The 13,290-nt window shown below is 34.0% G+C and overlaps 1 protein-coding gene across 2 annotated transcripts; it reads left to right on the top strand.

Moving 5' to 3' along the window:
- Positions 1-2,886: 2,886 nt before the first annotated feature.
- Positions 2,887-5,756, top strand: LOC116107515 (alpha-farnesene synthase-like). Of its 2 annotated transcripts, none has more exons than XM_031393786.1 (7): positions 2,887-3,251; positions 3,356-3,623; positions 3,727-4,102; positions 4,205-4,423; positions 4,530-4,671; positions 4,882-5,130; positions 5,234-5,756. In XM_031393786.1, exons 1-7 carry the CDS (start codon positions 3,144-3,146, stop codon positions 5,519-5,521), a joined length of 1,650 nt encoding a protein of 549 aa, XP_031249646.1. In that variant the 5' UTR covers positions 2,887-3,143; the 3' UTR covers positions 5,522-5,756. The 2 variants fall into 2 exon arrangements, with proteins under 2 accessions (XP_031249646.1, XP_031249647.1); XM_031393787.1 differs by having other exon boundaries at positions 2,889-3,251; positions 3,359-3,623; positions 5,234-5,755.
- Positions 5,757-13,290: the final 7,534 nt, after the last annotated feature.

Below are 13,290 nucleotides of genomic sequence, written 5' to 3'. Positions count from 1 at the left end.
AGAGTTTACCCTTTCTTGGTGCGAGGTACAACCGTTGTGCTGGTTGTGGCGTCTTGGTGTCTCTTTGAGAATTAACCCTTTCATGGCATGAGGTATGATTGTCACGCCGGTTATAGGCATCTCCCAATCACTTTTCAATCGGCAACTTGCCATGGCACATTAAAGGATTTTGCTCTTTCTTCCGCCTTGGGTTTTGGTCACTAATCGAGCCAAAACTCTCAGTTGGAGTTGCGATGCGAGTTGACCAGGGTAGGTCATCTCTCACCCCCTGAGTGATGTTCTGTTGGTTTAGAGTTTTGATGCCCTGACATTGTCTCTTGTAAGGTGGCTATCTGCTATTGCAAGGCCTAGACCGTTGTCGCCAATGTTCCAATCATATCCACCACTTGGATTGGCTGGGGGAGTGGTGGAAGTTCCCGCCATGTTTGGATGTAATGAAACTATCAGATTTGTTACAGATTGAATTTGAACTTTCTCATTGACGGCTTCTAAATTATTGATGTTGACATTATCGACGCGACTGATTTCAGTCCTACCCTTTGATCTGGTTGTGCGAGCCATGATTTATATTTCCATATTCTCAGGGATTAGAACTGGACCTACTGGAAAAACACGAAGAGCTTTTGCGGGGGTTCTCATTCTATTGCCAAAATGTTGATGTAGAGATTTACACCAACTGGAGATGCATGATTGACATCGTTGAAATCACGTAAGATGTGTGTGTGATCTTGGTGGATCAGTAATGAAATAATAATGAATACGCAAGGGTTAATCTAGAAATTAAAAAACAAGAAGAGATTTTTTAATGTAATTTGACTGGTTGTAATGCAAGGCCTACATCCATTGTTATGTTATAGCATGTATGATATCAACAATCTGATTTACAAAGAGTTATCTGATTCATTTTCTTTTTTCTTAGTTCTCTCTTTCGAATCCCCTCAAAACAAATTATAATTGGATTTATATAGTGCTTATTACAAGGTTAAACTGGAGATAAACTCAAATTCCTTTAAGCATGCAAGTTGCGTGATCATCGGCTTTGATTATGAGATTCATATCGCGAGATAACTGGCGATTTATCTGCTCACATTTCCCGCACAACACAATTTATAGTCATTCTTATAATAAAACTTTTCATAAATAAAAAATTCATAAGGAAATGAAACACTACAAAAAAAAAAAAAAAAAAAAAAAAAAAAAAAAAAAAAAATTTAAAAAAAGGAGAATTCTTCTGAGAAAAATCCCCCTTTTTTCTTTTCAATATTTACCCCCGGAAAAAAAAACAAAAAAAAAAAGCGCCAATAATTCAACATTATTGCCTAAGTTATATTTTAAGTTTTGTATTTGATGTGACGTATTATTATTTAAAGGTTCATGTGAAAACTACATAATTATACATTGAGTAATGTTATACCTACAACTTCTTCTCACACGCTTTCTCTCACAAACCGATATGATAGTCGTGATTGATCAGCCATAATTTATTAGTTAGGACTTATATAAGACTTATTATAAGCTGACCAATACGAGCTACCATATCGAGATTGTAAGAGAAGGTTTGTGAAAAAAAGTTGTGGATATAGTATTCTTTAAAATTATCTAATTTAATAATGTCACTTAGAATACAATATTAAAATGCAAACTTGAATTTAGGACATTTTTTTTTAATTAGTATACGGTATTTCCAGTCTAATGACAATTTAATTTTGTCCGTGGCTGAAGATGAGTAAATGGATAATGACTTTCAATTTTCAAGACGCGTCACAGCTCGTCAAGGACGAGCACAAGGCCTCTAAGCCACAGAGACTTTGAATACGTAAACTCGGTTTCCAGTCTAATGACAATTTAATTTTGTCCGTGGCTGAAGTATGAGTTAAATGGATAATGACTTCAATTTCAAGACGCGTCACAGCTCGTCAACGGACGAGCACAAGGCCTCTAAGCCACAGAGAATTTGAATACGTAAACTCGGTGTTTACAGTCTAATGACAATTTAATTTTGTCCGTGGCTGAAGTATGAGTTAAATGGATAATGACTTTCAATTTTCAAGACGCGTCACAGCTCGTCAACGGACGAGCACAAGGCCTCTAAGCCACAGAGAATTTGAATACGTAAACCTAATGTTAATTTAGCATAAAACACGAGGTATCATAGTCATGGTGACGACTGACAACAGTGACGTGGAAACAGTGAAGAGAAAATACTCTCCAGTCTCCGCATATTTAGCTGATGAAATATCTTTTTATTTTGAAGGAACAGTGAAGAGAAAATAATCTCCACATATTTAGCTAACCTTGTGTCACACGCTGAGAGTTTCACATCTAAACCACGAACGAACCTATTATGGGGAGAAACTCTACCTACCTCCTCAATATACTTTTGATATGAGATTCATTACATTATCTCTCACCCAATCCTTTGACGCTCTCATCACAGGTGGAGCCTCCTGTCTATCCATTACCTCACTCTCATATGAACCTACAATCACACGTGGATACCCTTATGTGGGTATTTAACGATGCTCTGATACCACTTATCACGAATTGAGAGTTTTACACGCAAAATATTAGCCTATTAGGTAAAGGGACTCCTACGTTTATAAACCCAAGATCTCCCAATACGCTTCCATATTGGTTACCTGTCTCCTTCCCTGCATTAATTTCATAATCTGCCAACCCCGGACCTCCCAATACGCTTCCATATTGGTTACCTGTCTTCCTCCCTGCATTAATTTCATAATCTGCCAGCCCCATGAAACTCGATATTGCCATCCTTTTCATCTTGAATGTTTCAGCTTGCTGGTAGGACAAGAGCCATAATTGAAATTTTATCTGTTCTGTTCATTCTGTCCAGCGAAAAAAAAAAAAAAAAAAACCATTAAGTTTTACCCCCCCGTGTTTCATGTGACTGTAATTTGCAAGTCAATGTTCATTCTTTACCGCAATTAATTTTCCGAAACTTCTGTCCAATTGCCTATACATGTATATAACATAGCGAAGCATGCAAACCAAAGAACAACCAACAGCTTTCCGATTTCCATATTACTCTCTGAACATATCCAATTTCCATATTACTTTCTTGAACTATCATCCTGGATCAAACGAAGCAGCTTCAATCTCAACAACAATATCTGTATTGCCAGATGAAGTCCGAAGCCTCTGATATTATACCACCAAGACATAACTCTGCCACTTATAAGCCAAGCATTTGGAAATATGATTTCATACAGTCCCTTCATACCAAATATGAGGTCTGATTTATCCCCAGGACCTTATTTTTTATTTGAAAACTTATTAACTAAATTAGATATGTGCAATTTTTAGACGTCGGGGTTAACTGTGTGGTGTGTTTTAGCAGGAAGAGGGATATAGACTCCGGGCTGATACATTGAAAGAGGACGTGAAACGTATGTTTGTTGAAGTCATAGACGTTTTAGCTAAGCTAGAACTAATTGACAACATCAGGATATTAGGTCTGTCCACCTTCTTTGAGGACGAAATTCAGGAAGCTTTAGATGACATAGCTTCAATTCAGAATGATAAATCTTGTGTAGAAGAGGACCTTTATGCCACTGCTTTAAGCTTTAGGCTCTTCAGGCAGCATGGCTATGAAATTTCACAAGGTATAAATTTCTTACACATTGTAAATTTAGACAGATTTTTTTTGTTTTTTTTTTAAGTGGCATATAATCTCACTTTAAAATGCATGGATGGTTTGTAATTCAGATATCTTTAGTGGCTTCATGGATGAAGATGGTTCATTTTCAACGACAAAATGTAGAGATGCGAAAGGATTGATCGAACTATTTGAAGCCTCAAATCTGGCTTTAGAGGGTGAAAACATTTTGGACAAGGCTAAAGTTTTCTCAATTGGAACCCTGAAAGATATCCATTGTTGTAATTTGGATAGTGAACTTGCGGAGAAAGTTGCCCATGCTTTGGAACTTCCTTTGCACAGAAGAGTGCCGTGGTTTGAAGTCAGATGGCACATGAACGCTTACGAGAAGGAAAAACAAATGAACGCAAGTTTATTGGAGTTAGCAAAACTCAACTTTAATAGGGTTCAAGCCACACTCCAAAATGATCTTAGGGAGGTTTCCAGGTACGTTGTACATATCTTATATAAATTTAAGCATAATCCTTACAATATATATATATATATATATATATTGGAAAGTAATGTTTTGTTGTTTTGTGACATTAGGTGGTGGAGGAATCTTGGCCTAATTGAGAAATTAAAATTTACCAGAGATCGACTGGTTGAAAGCTTCATGTGTGCAGTGGGACTTGTTTATGAGACTGAGTTCAGCTGTTTTAGAATATGGCTCACTAAAGTCGTTATCTTCATACTAGTGATCGATGATATTTATGACATTTATGGTTCATTGCAACAACTAAAACACTTCACCAATGCTGTTGATAGGTTTGTATCTTTTTTTTTAATCAGGAAATACTCGAATAACCGGCCATACAATTTGAAATGGATCTTTAATTCTTTCAAAATATCTAATTTATTACTCAAAATTCAGATGGGATTCCAAGGAAATTGAACATCTGCCAGAGTGTATGAAGATATCTTTTCAGGCACTGTATGACACTACTAACGAAGTCGCTTATGAAATTCAGAAGAAGGGTTGGAACGATTCCGTCTTACCTCAACTGAAGAAAGTGGTATTACATCTCGTCCATGAATTTGGGAAAATTCTATTAATTTTATTCTTAATTAATTTTCTGGTATGACACACATGATATAGACATCATAAAATGATCCCAACACAAATTGTTATATAATTAATTAATTTTCTGGTCACTGGCCTGTCAATATCACTATATTTATTTATGAAGCAATTAATAAAAATGTTATGTGTTTATGTTATTTAGTGGGCAGAATTTTGTAAATCATTATTTGTGGAAGCGAAGTGGTACCACGATGGACATACCCCATCCCTGCAAGAGTATTTGAGTAATGCATGGATTTCATCATCCGGTACAGTGCTTTCTGTCCATTCATTTTTCTCAATAATGAATGAGGCCACAGTGGAAATGATAGAATTTCTCAGGAAAAATCAGGAACTCGTGTACAATTCATCTCTAGTAATCCGGCTATGCAATGATCTAGGCACTTCAGCGGTATAATTAAATATTCCTTTCATACAAATCAATTAAAAGTCTGTTAATTTCTTGTGTAATAATAAACATAACTAATTAAGTGTACGTATTTAATTTATGACAGGTGGAACTGGAGAGAGGTGATGTAGCTTCATCAATCTTGTGTTATATGAGAGAATTGGATGTATCAGAGGAGATAGCTCGGAGTCATATTAAAGAAATGATAAATAATAGTTGGACAAGTATTAATGGACACTGTTTCACCCAATCGTCTTTGCTGAAACCATTTGTGAATATTACCACAAACTTTGCACGTGTGGCGCACTGTCTTTACCAGAATGGAGATGGTTTTGGAGTTCAAGACCGTGATACTAAGGAGCAAATCCTCTCTTTACTCATCAAACCTATTTAAAACTATACATGAGTTTCAAGTTTAATTATAAGGTTTCCAAGCTTTCAATTAATAAGTATGTATGATAGTGTAAGTTATGTACGTTGAGATTCCAGTACATAATAATGTACTGTTGAAGAATTTACGATAGTCATGAAATCCTCTCCTGCTTCCAAATTCGAATTATATATGCTGTCTAATTTAATCTGTTACTTTATTTAATGTAATAATCGGACTCAGAAATTAAGTGCAATAATTTTGCAACCCTGAGAATGCAAGGAAGGTTTCATGAGTTGCAGAAAAAAGTGGCCTCCCAAATGCATAAATGAGTACTAAATGAGTGGTGCTAAATAGCCCCGACTAACTATCTTTCCAGCCTTTTAACATTTTCACTATAACATCCTTCCCTTCAGAGTACAACTTATTAATCCACCAATATTTACCCCCTGCAAAAGGGAAAAACTATGACAAATCTCAGGAGAACAGAGAATGTTCTTCTTCAATTTTCATTTGATTCCATAATCCAATAAATAAAAAAATAATCCAAAAACGCTATGCTTTAATCTTTTTCTTCAATTGAAAGTGCTTTCATTTTGTTCTGCATGTTTAATTGGCCAGAATAGTTTCCTTATCCTTGTTTACAAATGAGTAAACGACTTTTTCTCACCTAGATAATAGCCTAATGACATTTTCTCACTCATGGATTTTTAAAATACTATTTTACTATCCCAATCTTATATTTCGTTAATAATTTCTGTTAAATACAACAATTTTTATTGTGAAGATGAAATTACCCTTCTCTCTTTTCCTCCTCTTCTCTTCTAGCCTCTTCCATTGCCGCGGGTGTTGGGGAGTGCCGGCGATCAGAAATCAACAAACAAACCACAAAGTTGTCCGCTTACTGTATTTAACGGAGCAATCACTACAACATTATGCATTTCTAACAATGGTGTTCATTTTATCCAAAAATATGAATTTGTGTAGCTAAATGGTTTAGCTACAAATCCAATTTTTTCTAGCTTATCGTAGCTAAAAGTGGCGCAGCTAAAAGTTAGCCATGTAACTTTCTGCTTACGTAGCTAACAGTTTATATTTTTTGTTATGGATGAGATTAATATGTAACTAAAAACTTAAATGTTTTTGCCATAACAATAATAAGCTTGTAGTAAACGCTTTGTCTTTATAGCCATGAAGAATAATCCGTATGGCTATGTTTGCATTTTAGCTACACAAATATCACTAAAACTTGAACATTCTTGCTACAAAAATAATATCAATGGCAAATATATTAACATTTTAGCTATGTGACCACTAAATTCGTAACTAAATAAAAAGCTTATTTGCCACACATATAGTGAATTCATAGATAAATTTTAAATTATTTGCTACGGACATATAGAAGTCATATCTATATATGAAAAGATATTGCTATGGACATAGTGTGTTAATAGTTAAACATTGAAATTACTTGCTATGAATACTTTTGATTTGTAGCTAACTATTATAATTCTTTGCTATGGACATATTGAAGTCATATCTATATATGAAATTTATTTGCTATGGACATAGGGTGTTAATAGCTAATTGAAAATACTTGCCATGAATACTTTTAATTTGTGGGTAAATATTATAATTATTTGCAATGGAATAAATAATTTATATCAAGAATTTATAATTTATTCTTTGATTAAAATTAATTGTAACAAATATTGCTATAATTACAAAATTTAATAATAATTACAAATTTATAGCAATATTTTATATTAAATAGATAATATGACGTCATAAGAACAATTCTAATATAAAAAATAAAACATTAATAAAGTAATTTTCAATCAAATAATTGTCTACTCATAAAATCCTTCATCCTAATAATTTAAAATGTTATCAATTAATTTGTTTACAAAATATGAATGCTTCAATATCATATCAACCTTTTCTGACCATTTAAGAATTTCCATCAACCTACAATATCAAATTTGAAAAAATAAAAAAATTAATCATATAGATTAATGTAATCATTGCATATTATGTATACAAATATGTAACGTTACTAATTTTTATAATATCTCATATCTCATACCTAAAATTATCTATATTTCATAAAGTGTTAGTTTTAAATCATCATAAAAAAGACAAAAATCTCATAGATCCTTTAAAATAAAATTTTATTTTACAAAAGCCCATACTCTTAGCTCGATTGAAGAATTCTTTTAAGTAAATTATTAGTTGAAAGTTCCAATTTACTATTGATTTTAGTGGTGTGATTAATATTATGTTTGACTATAACTATTTAATTCATAAGTAATAAAAATATAATTACTCATGGGATAGATTATAATATCTATAGTTGCATACTATAAGGATTATAGTAAATTAATTTTCACATTCTTTATTTACTACAAATTCAAATAATTTATAGCTAATACACACATACTAGCTATATATTTAAACTAGTAGCTAATAATGATACTATAATATTGTTACTACTATGAAAATTGTTGTGATTTTCACAAGTGTACGAAATCGTGCAAGTAATAAAGTGTAAGTATACGGATGTTGAACCCAAGGGAATTACTACTATCAATTACCAAAATAAACTATCCTATTACTATTTCAGTAATCCAAATTTTATCAAGAAAAATCCAAATTTTGGTTTTAATGCAAGATGACTAGACCTATTGGAATGGGCGTTCGTCGAGGTCGTTCGACTCTAACACTTGAAATTCAAAACTTCATTTGAGCTTGAAACTTCTAAACCTAAATTTTGACTTTGACTAGAACGGACATTCCAAAATATGGAATGGGCGTTGATTCTTTAATCACAAATTTGTGTCAAGATTCCAAAAGTGTGAACAATGAATGGAATGATGTCGTTCATATGGAATGGCCTTGATCGATGGATGATCATTCACTCTTATTGTTTTATCTCTAGATGTGTGCTTTAGCCTTTTTGCTTAAGTCTTCAAGTATGCTTGGAATGAGCGTTCTATTTGGTTGTTCCATTTGGAACTACTTGAACATCTTTGGCGAAAACTTGGCAGAACCGTGAATGGGCATGAGGAACGATGTCGTTCCATATTGAATGGCCTTTTAAGAAATTAAACAAGGTAGGAACGGGCTGGACTGAACGAGCGTTCCATTTTGAAGAAGATTTCTTGTTATGTTGAATATAGTTTTATGTTAATAAATTTTGTAATAGAATTGTTTATTATCTTTCTATTAACATAACGAGGGTAAGAATTTTTTTTTTCCCTTCTTATTGTATCTTATGCATATATAATGTTACCAAATTTGTTAATCATTTATATACATGTACTATGTGCTCGATTTTATTATTTGTAAGGATTTTTTATTTTTTAAACTTTCAATTTGAATACCTAAGATTTTGTTCTAGAAATAATATGGTAAAGGGTATATAGCACAAAAGAAGGGAATGAAATGTGTTTGCTCTCATATATATATATATAAAAAAAAAAAAATGAAATGAATGGCATTGATAGAATTTATGGGATGCCATAAGAAAAAAAAAAATTTAAAACTTATAAATTGGATGCTTTAAGAATGAAGCTTCTTTAGTCTATTAATGGGGGGCTAATAGAACCACTCTTTATGAAAAGTGGATCTATTGATCCCACTGATGAATTAAAGAAACCCAACTTTTAAATTTTTTTATAGTTACAAATTTATCTTTAAAGTAACTACTAAATTTGCATTTAATTTATTCTCTTTATAAACACTTTTAACACCCCACTCATTTGTATATAAACCTTAATTTTTCATATTTCTTATTCAAACTCTACTTTGGTAGATTTGAAACAATTTTGAACTACTAGTTTTTTATTGTCATGAATAATTGTGGATGTCCCTTGCAATTCTATAACTTCCCAATCTTTCATCTTCTCTAACTCTTGGACCGTTTAAGTTCTACAACTTCAAAGCATTTTATTAGCTCTTAATTTCATTTATAATATTTCATAATCTTGAGACTAAAAATAGATGTATTGTGAAAGATGATGTACACTCAACTTTGGAATAGAAAAGTGTTGGTTTGATAGATATACAAAGTTTAATTCTTCGCAAGTGCACGAGTCGCAATCGCAGCATAGTGTATGAGTAAGAGTCAATCCCATAGAGACCAGAGCTACTTCGCGATCCTAGTAACTATGCCTTGATAAAAACAACAAGAATTGAAATAAAGAAAAACACATAAACAACACTAAAGTAAGTCTAAATTTAACTATCTACAAAGGATCCTAGGGCTCTAACTCTATCATAATCATCAGGCTACATGTTCATCATCAAACTATCATTCTCCCCACTCCATTCTAGGGTTCGTATATCATCGGGTTCAACCTAATACTTTCATCATTCAAACTAGCTAGTAGTGTATAACCTAGTTTAAACAACGAAGGAACCAATTTGCATAGACACAAATCATCAATTCACAGAGCTAATCAAGATAGGCATGATGTCTCTTGATGAGTGCTTGGAAATGCACTCATACTTAGTGATTTTAAGGGCATTTTGTGAGGGAATTAGGTTTAATTGATTAATTTTACTTAATTTTTGTATCTCTTTTATTTTCTAGAATCACGGGTATGTTTTGTGAATTTTCAGGTGTTTAGGTGCTGAAAAATGAGGATTTCAAACATGGACATTGAAGATGAAAGAATCATAAGCGTGTAGGATCAAACGGTTCGAGAATTGGAGTTCAAACGAAAAAGTTATGGATTTTTTAAGATTGTTCGCCGTAGCAGAACTATTCCCATGCCCCAGTGGAACTATTCCCACGCCACAACATAAAATTGCAAAATGGACAGAAACTTCATGCTGTAGTGCCACAAAATCATGTCGCAGCGCAATGCGGGAAATTTATGTTTGAAAATTTTTCTACCAGAACATGCTGCACGAAAATGATCATAACTTGAGCTACACAACTCCGTTGACTTGGTTTTGGAGGCGTTTTTAAGCTAAGAGATAGAGCTACAACTTTTATGTTTTGATAATGGCCCAACTCGACCTGGAAGATGGTTAAAAATGGAGACGAAAGTTACATTAGTGCTTGGAGATGTGCAGATTTGTTATTATGCGTTTTTAATTGAAGTATAACTTTTTACCATAATACCCTCACGAATTTAATATTATAAATAGATGTCCTTGGCAATATTTTAGGGGGCTAGGGTTTATAATATCAAATATAATTAGGAAGAGGCAAGGAGAGGAGATCTTACCTAGGGTTTCATTTTCTTCTTCTTGTACTTCATGGTTTTCAAGATTTTGAGGTTTGATTTCCTTATGATCATGTGTAACTAAATACTTTTCTAGGGATCCAATGTAGCCTAATAAGAAGGTTTTATGTCTTTGTTAAATCTATTTGTCTTATCAATCCATTTAAATTCTAGTTTTATTCATTATCCTTTATTCAATCTTTAATTGATGTTATTGCTTGATCACCTTTAATGTTAATTAATTGATTGTGTGAGACAAGGTTAGACTACACACCCTAGCTAATCTTGAATAGCTCGTGTGAATGAATCATTAGTATTTTGTACATTCGCCTTGATAGAATGCTAATTGGTTCATGATTTCTTAAATGATTAGTATTTGTGCATACGCCCTGACAGATGCGCCTTTATTCATGATTTCGAGTGCTCTTGTGTTTAATGGGTTCTTAATCATTAGGCTAGACTATACGCCCTAGCTAGTCTCGTGTTAAAGATACTAGGTTAATCCTGAACTGAGACATCCCACATCGCTTGGGAAGGAGGGGCTTGAGCTAGTCAAATACTAGGGGAACCCCCTAATAGTCAAGACGCGTTTTGGGCTTGAGCAAATGTTTTTGGGCTTACAAACAAAACCGTGAGGGGCTGTGGTTCAGAGTTGGACCACCCAGGCTGCCAAAGCAGACAATATCTTGACTGGTTTGGGCCGACAGTGGGTCGGGGTGTTACAATTAGTATCAGAGCCAATCCCAACCAGAAGTGTGTGGATAGTCAAGAGATTTCGCCTGGCCCAAGAGGGATTGTAGCGAGGACGCTGGATCTTGAGGGAGGGAGATTGGGACATCCCACATCGCTTAGGAAGGAGGGGCCTGAGCTAGTTAAATACCAGGGGAACCCCCAATAGTCAAGACGTATTTTAGGTTTGAGTAAGGGTTCTTGGGCCTGAAAACAAAACCGTGAGGGGCTGAGCTTCGGAGTTGGACCACCCAGAATGCCAAAGCGGACAATATTTTGACTGTGTTGGGTCGGTAGTAGGCTAGGGTGTTACACAAACGCCTTGCGGTAATACCTTAATTATGTGAGCGCGAACCCTAGAAATTGGATTGTGATAACAATAGTTTGATAGTTGGCATAAAATTGGATCATTATGGTGATATTGGATACCTAGGTTGTAGTTCATTGGTTCTTAAATTAGTTTTTATTGGTGTTATTTTGGCTTAGTTAGTAGTAGTTAATTTTTATTTTCATTTTACATTTAGTTTTAATCACTAGTTCTTTAATTTGCTTGAATTTATTTGTTTAATTAAGGCATAGTTATTAGGATTACATGATAACTTACAAATTTCTGTGGGATCGACCCTTGCTTTTGCACACTATACTACGATAGCTATTCGTGCACTTGTGAGGAAGTAAAATTGTTCATCATCTCTCGTTTCTAAGGTGTTACTGCGGCCATTCGAAATAACCTAGTGTTTTCATCAACTAAACTAGCTAGTGGCGTATAGCCTAGTCTAGTAACGAAAACCCAGCAAGACGATCTTAAAGACAATAACCAATCTATACCCGGACAAGGCTACAAATCAATTATTCCATACCCAATCTTGTCTCATACAATCAATCAACTAACATCAAAGTTGATTAGGCCCTAACATCAACTAAAGATTGAATTAAATGCAATGAATGAATCTAGAACATAATAGAATTGATCAAACAAATAGAATAACAATAAAACACAAGCATTCAATTAGATTACATCAAATCCCTAAAAAAAAAAATACAACATAAAGGAAAATATACAACAACACCTGGAACCATAATCATGAAGAACAAAGGAGGAGGAGAGGAAGAGAACCTTTTCTCCTCTCCAAGCTCTACCTTTCCAAGAAGCCCCAAATGTATTCTCTCCCTAAAATTTGTATGTAAAACCTAAAACTCTCTAAAAACGGACTAAAGTTGCCTTTATATAGTTTTTAGACAAAATGAAAAACATGTAAATACTGGTCGCTAAAATTAGGGTTGGAAATAAGACATTTTTACATTCTGCACAATTTGCACTGATTTGCGTCACGGCTCATTTGACCTGCGCCCCGCCTCATTTTAATTGCACCCCGGCTCGTTTATGCTGCGACTCAGTTTAATTGAGCCATGGCGCAGTTCGTCGACATTGTGCTGCAGCTCAGAAAATTGTGCTACGGTGCAAAGTCGGAATTTCACACTCTTCTTCTCGCCTTGATTCATCAGCACTCAAACGAGTTCAGGATGTCCGAGCACCAGCACAAGCACAAGCACAAATAATCCATTCTTTTGCACCTGAATACCTGAAAACACATACAACGCCCGTGATTCTGGAAGATAACGAAACTTGCAAGAAATGTCATCATAAATCATACATTAAACCTTAAATTCCTTACAGTTTCACCTCCAAATCACTTAATAAATTTGTATTTCCAACACTCAACATGGTTTTATTTCCCCTCAATTATCTTCTCTCTTCTTTTAGTTTATTTTATAATACGTTATCAGCATGAGTCTCTAACCATATCAACTTGTCAAGGGAAAAAGAAA

The sequence above is a fragment of the Pistacia vera genome, unplaced genomic scaffold (assembly GCF_008641045.1).
Source record: "Pistacia vera cultivar Batoury unplaced genomic scaffold, PisVer_v2 Contig539, whole genome shotgun sequence".
Lineage (NCBI taxonomy): Eukaryota > Viridiplantae > Streptophyta > Magnoliopsida > Sapindales > Anacardiaceae > Pistacia > Pistacia vera.
This window is presented reverse-complemented; position numbering and strand designations above follow the sequence as displayed.

What these genes read in the sequence shown, in the direction of transcription:
- LOC116107515 (XM_031393786.1), top strand. Translation starts at nt 3,144, where the DNA reads ATGAAGTCCGAAGCCTCTGATATTATACCACCAAGACATAACTCTGCC. An exon ending in TGGCTATGAAATTTCACAAG is followed by an intron (nt 3,624 to 3,726) that starts GTATAAATTTCT and finishes TTTGTAATTCAG; the next exon opens with ATATCTTTAGTGGCTTCATG. An exon ending in TTCACCAATGCTGTTGATAG is followed by an intron (nt 4,424 to 4,529) that starts GTTTGTATCTTT and finishes CTCAAAATTCAG; the next exon opens with ATGGGATTCCAAGGAAATTG.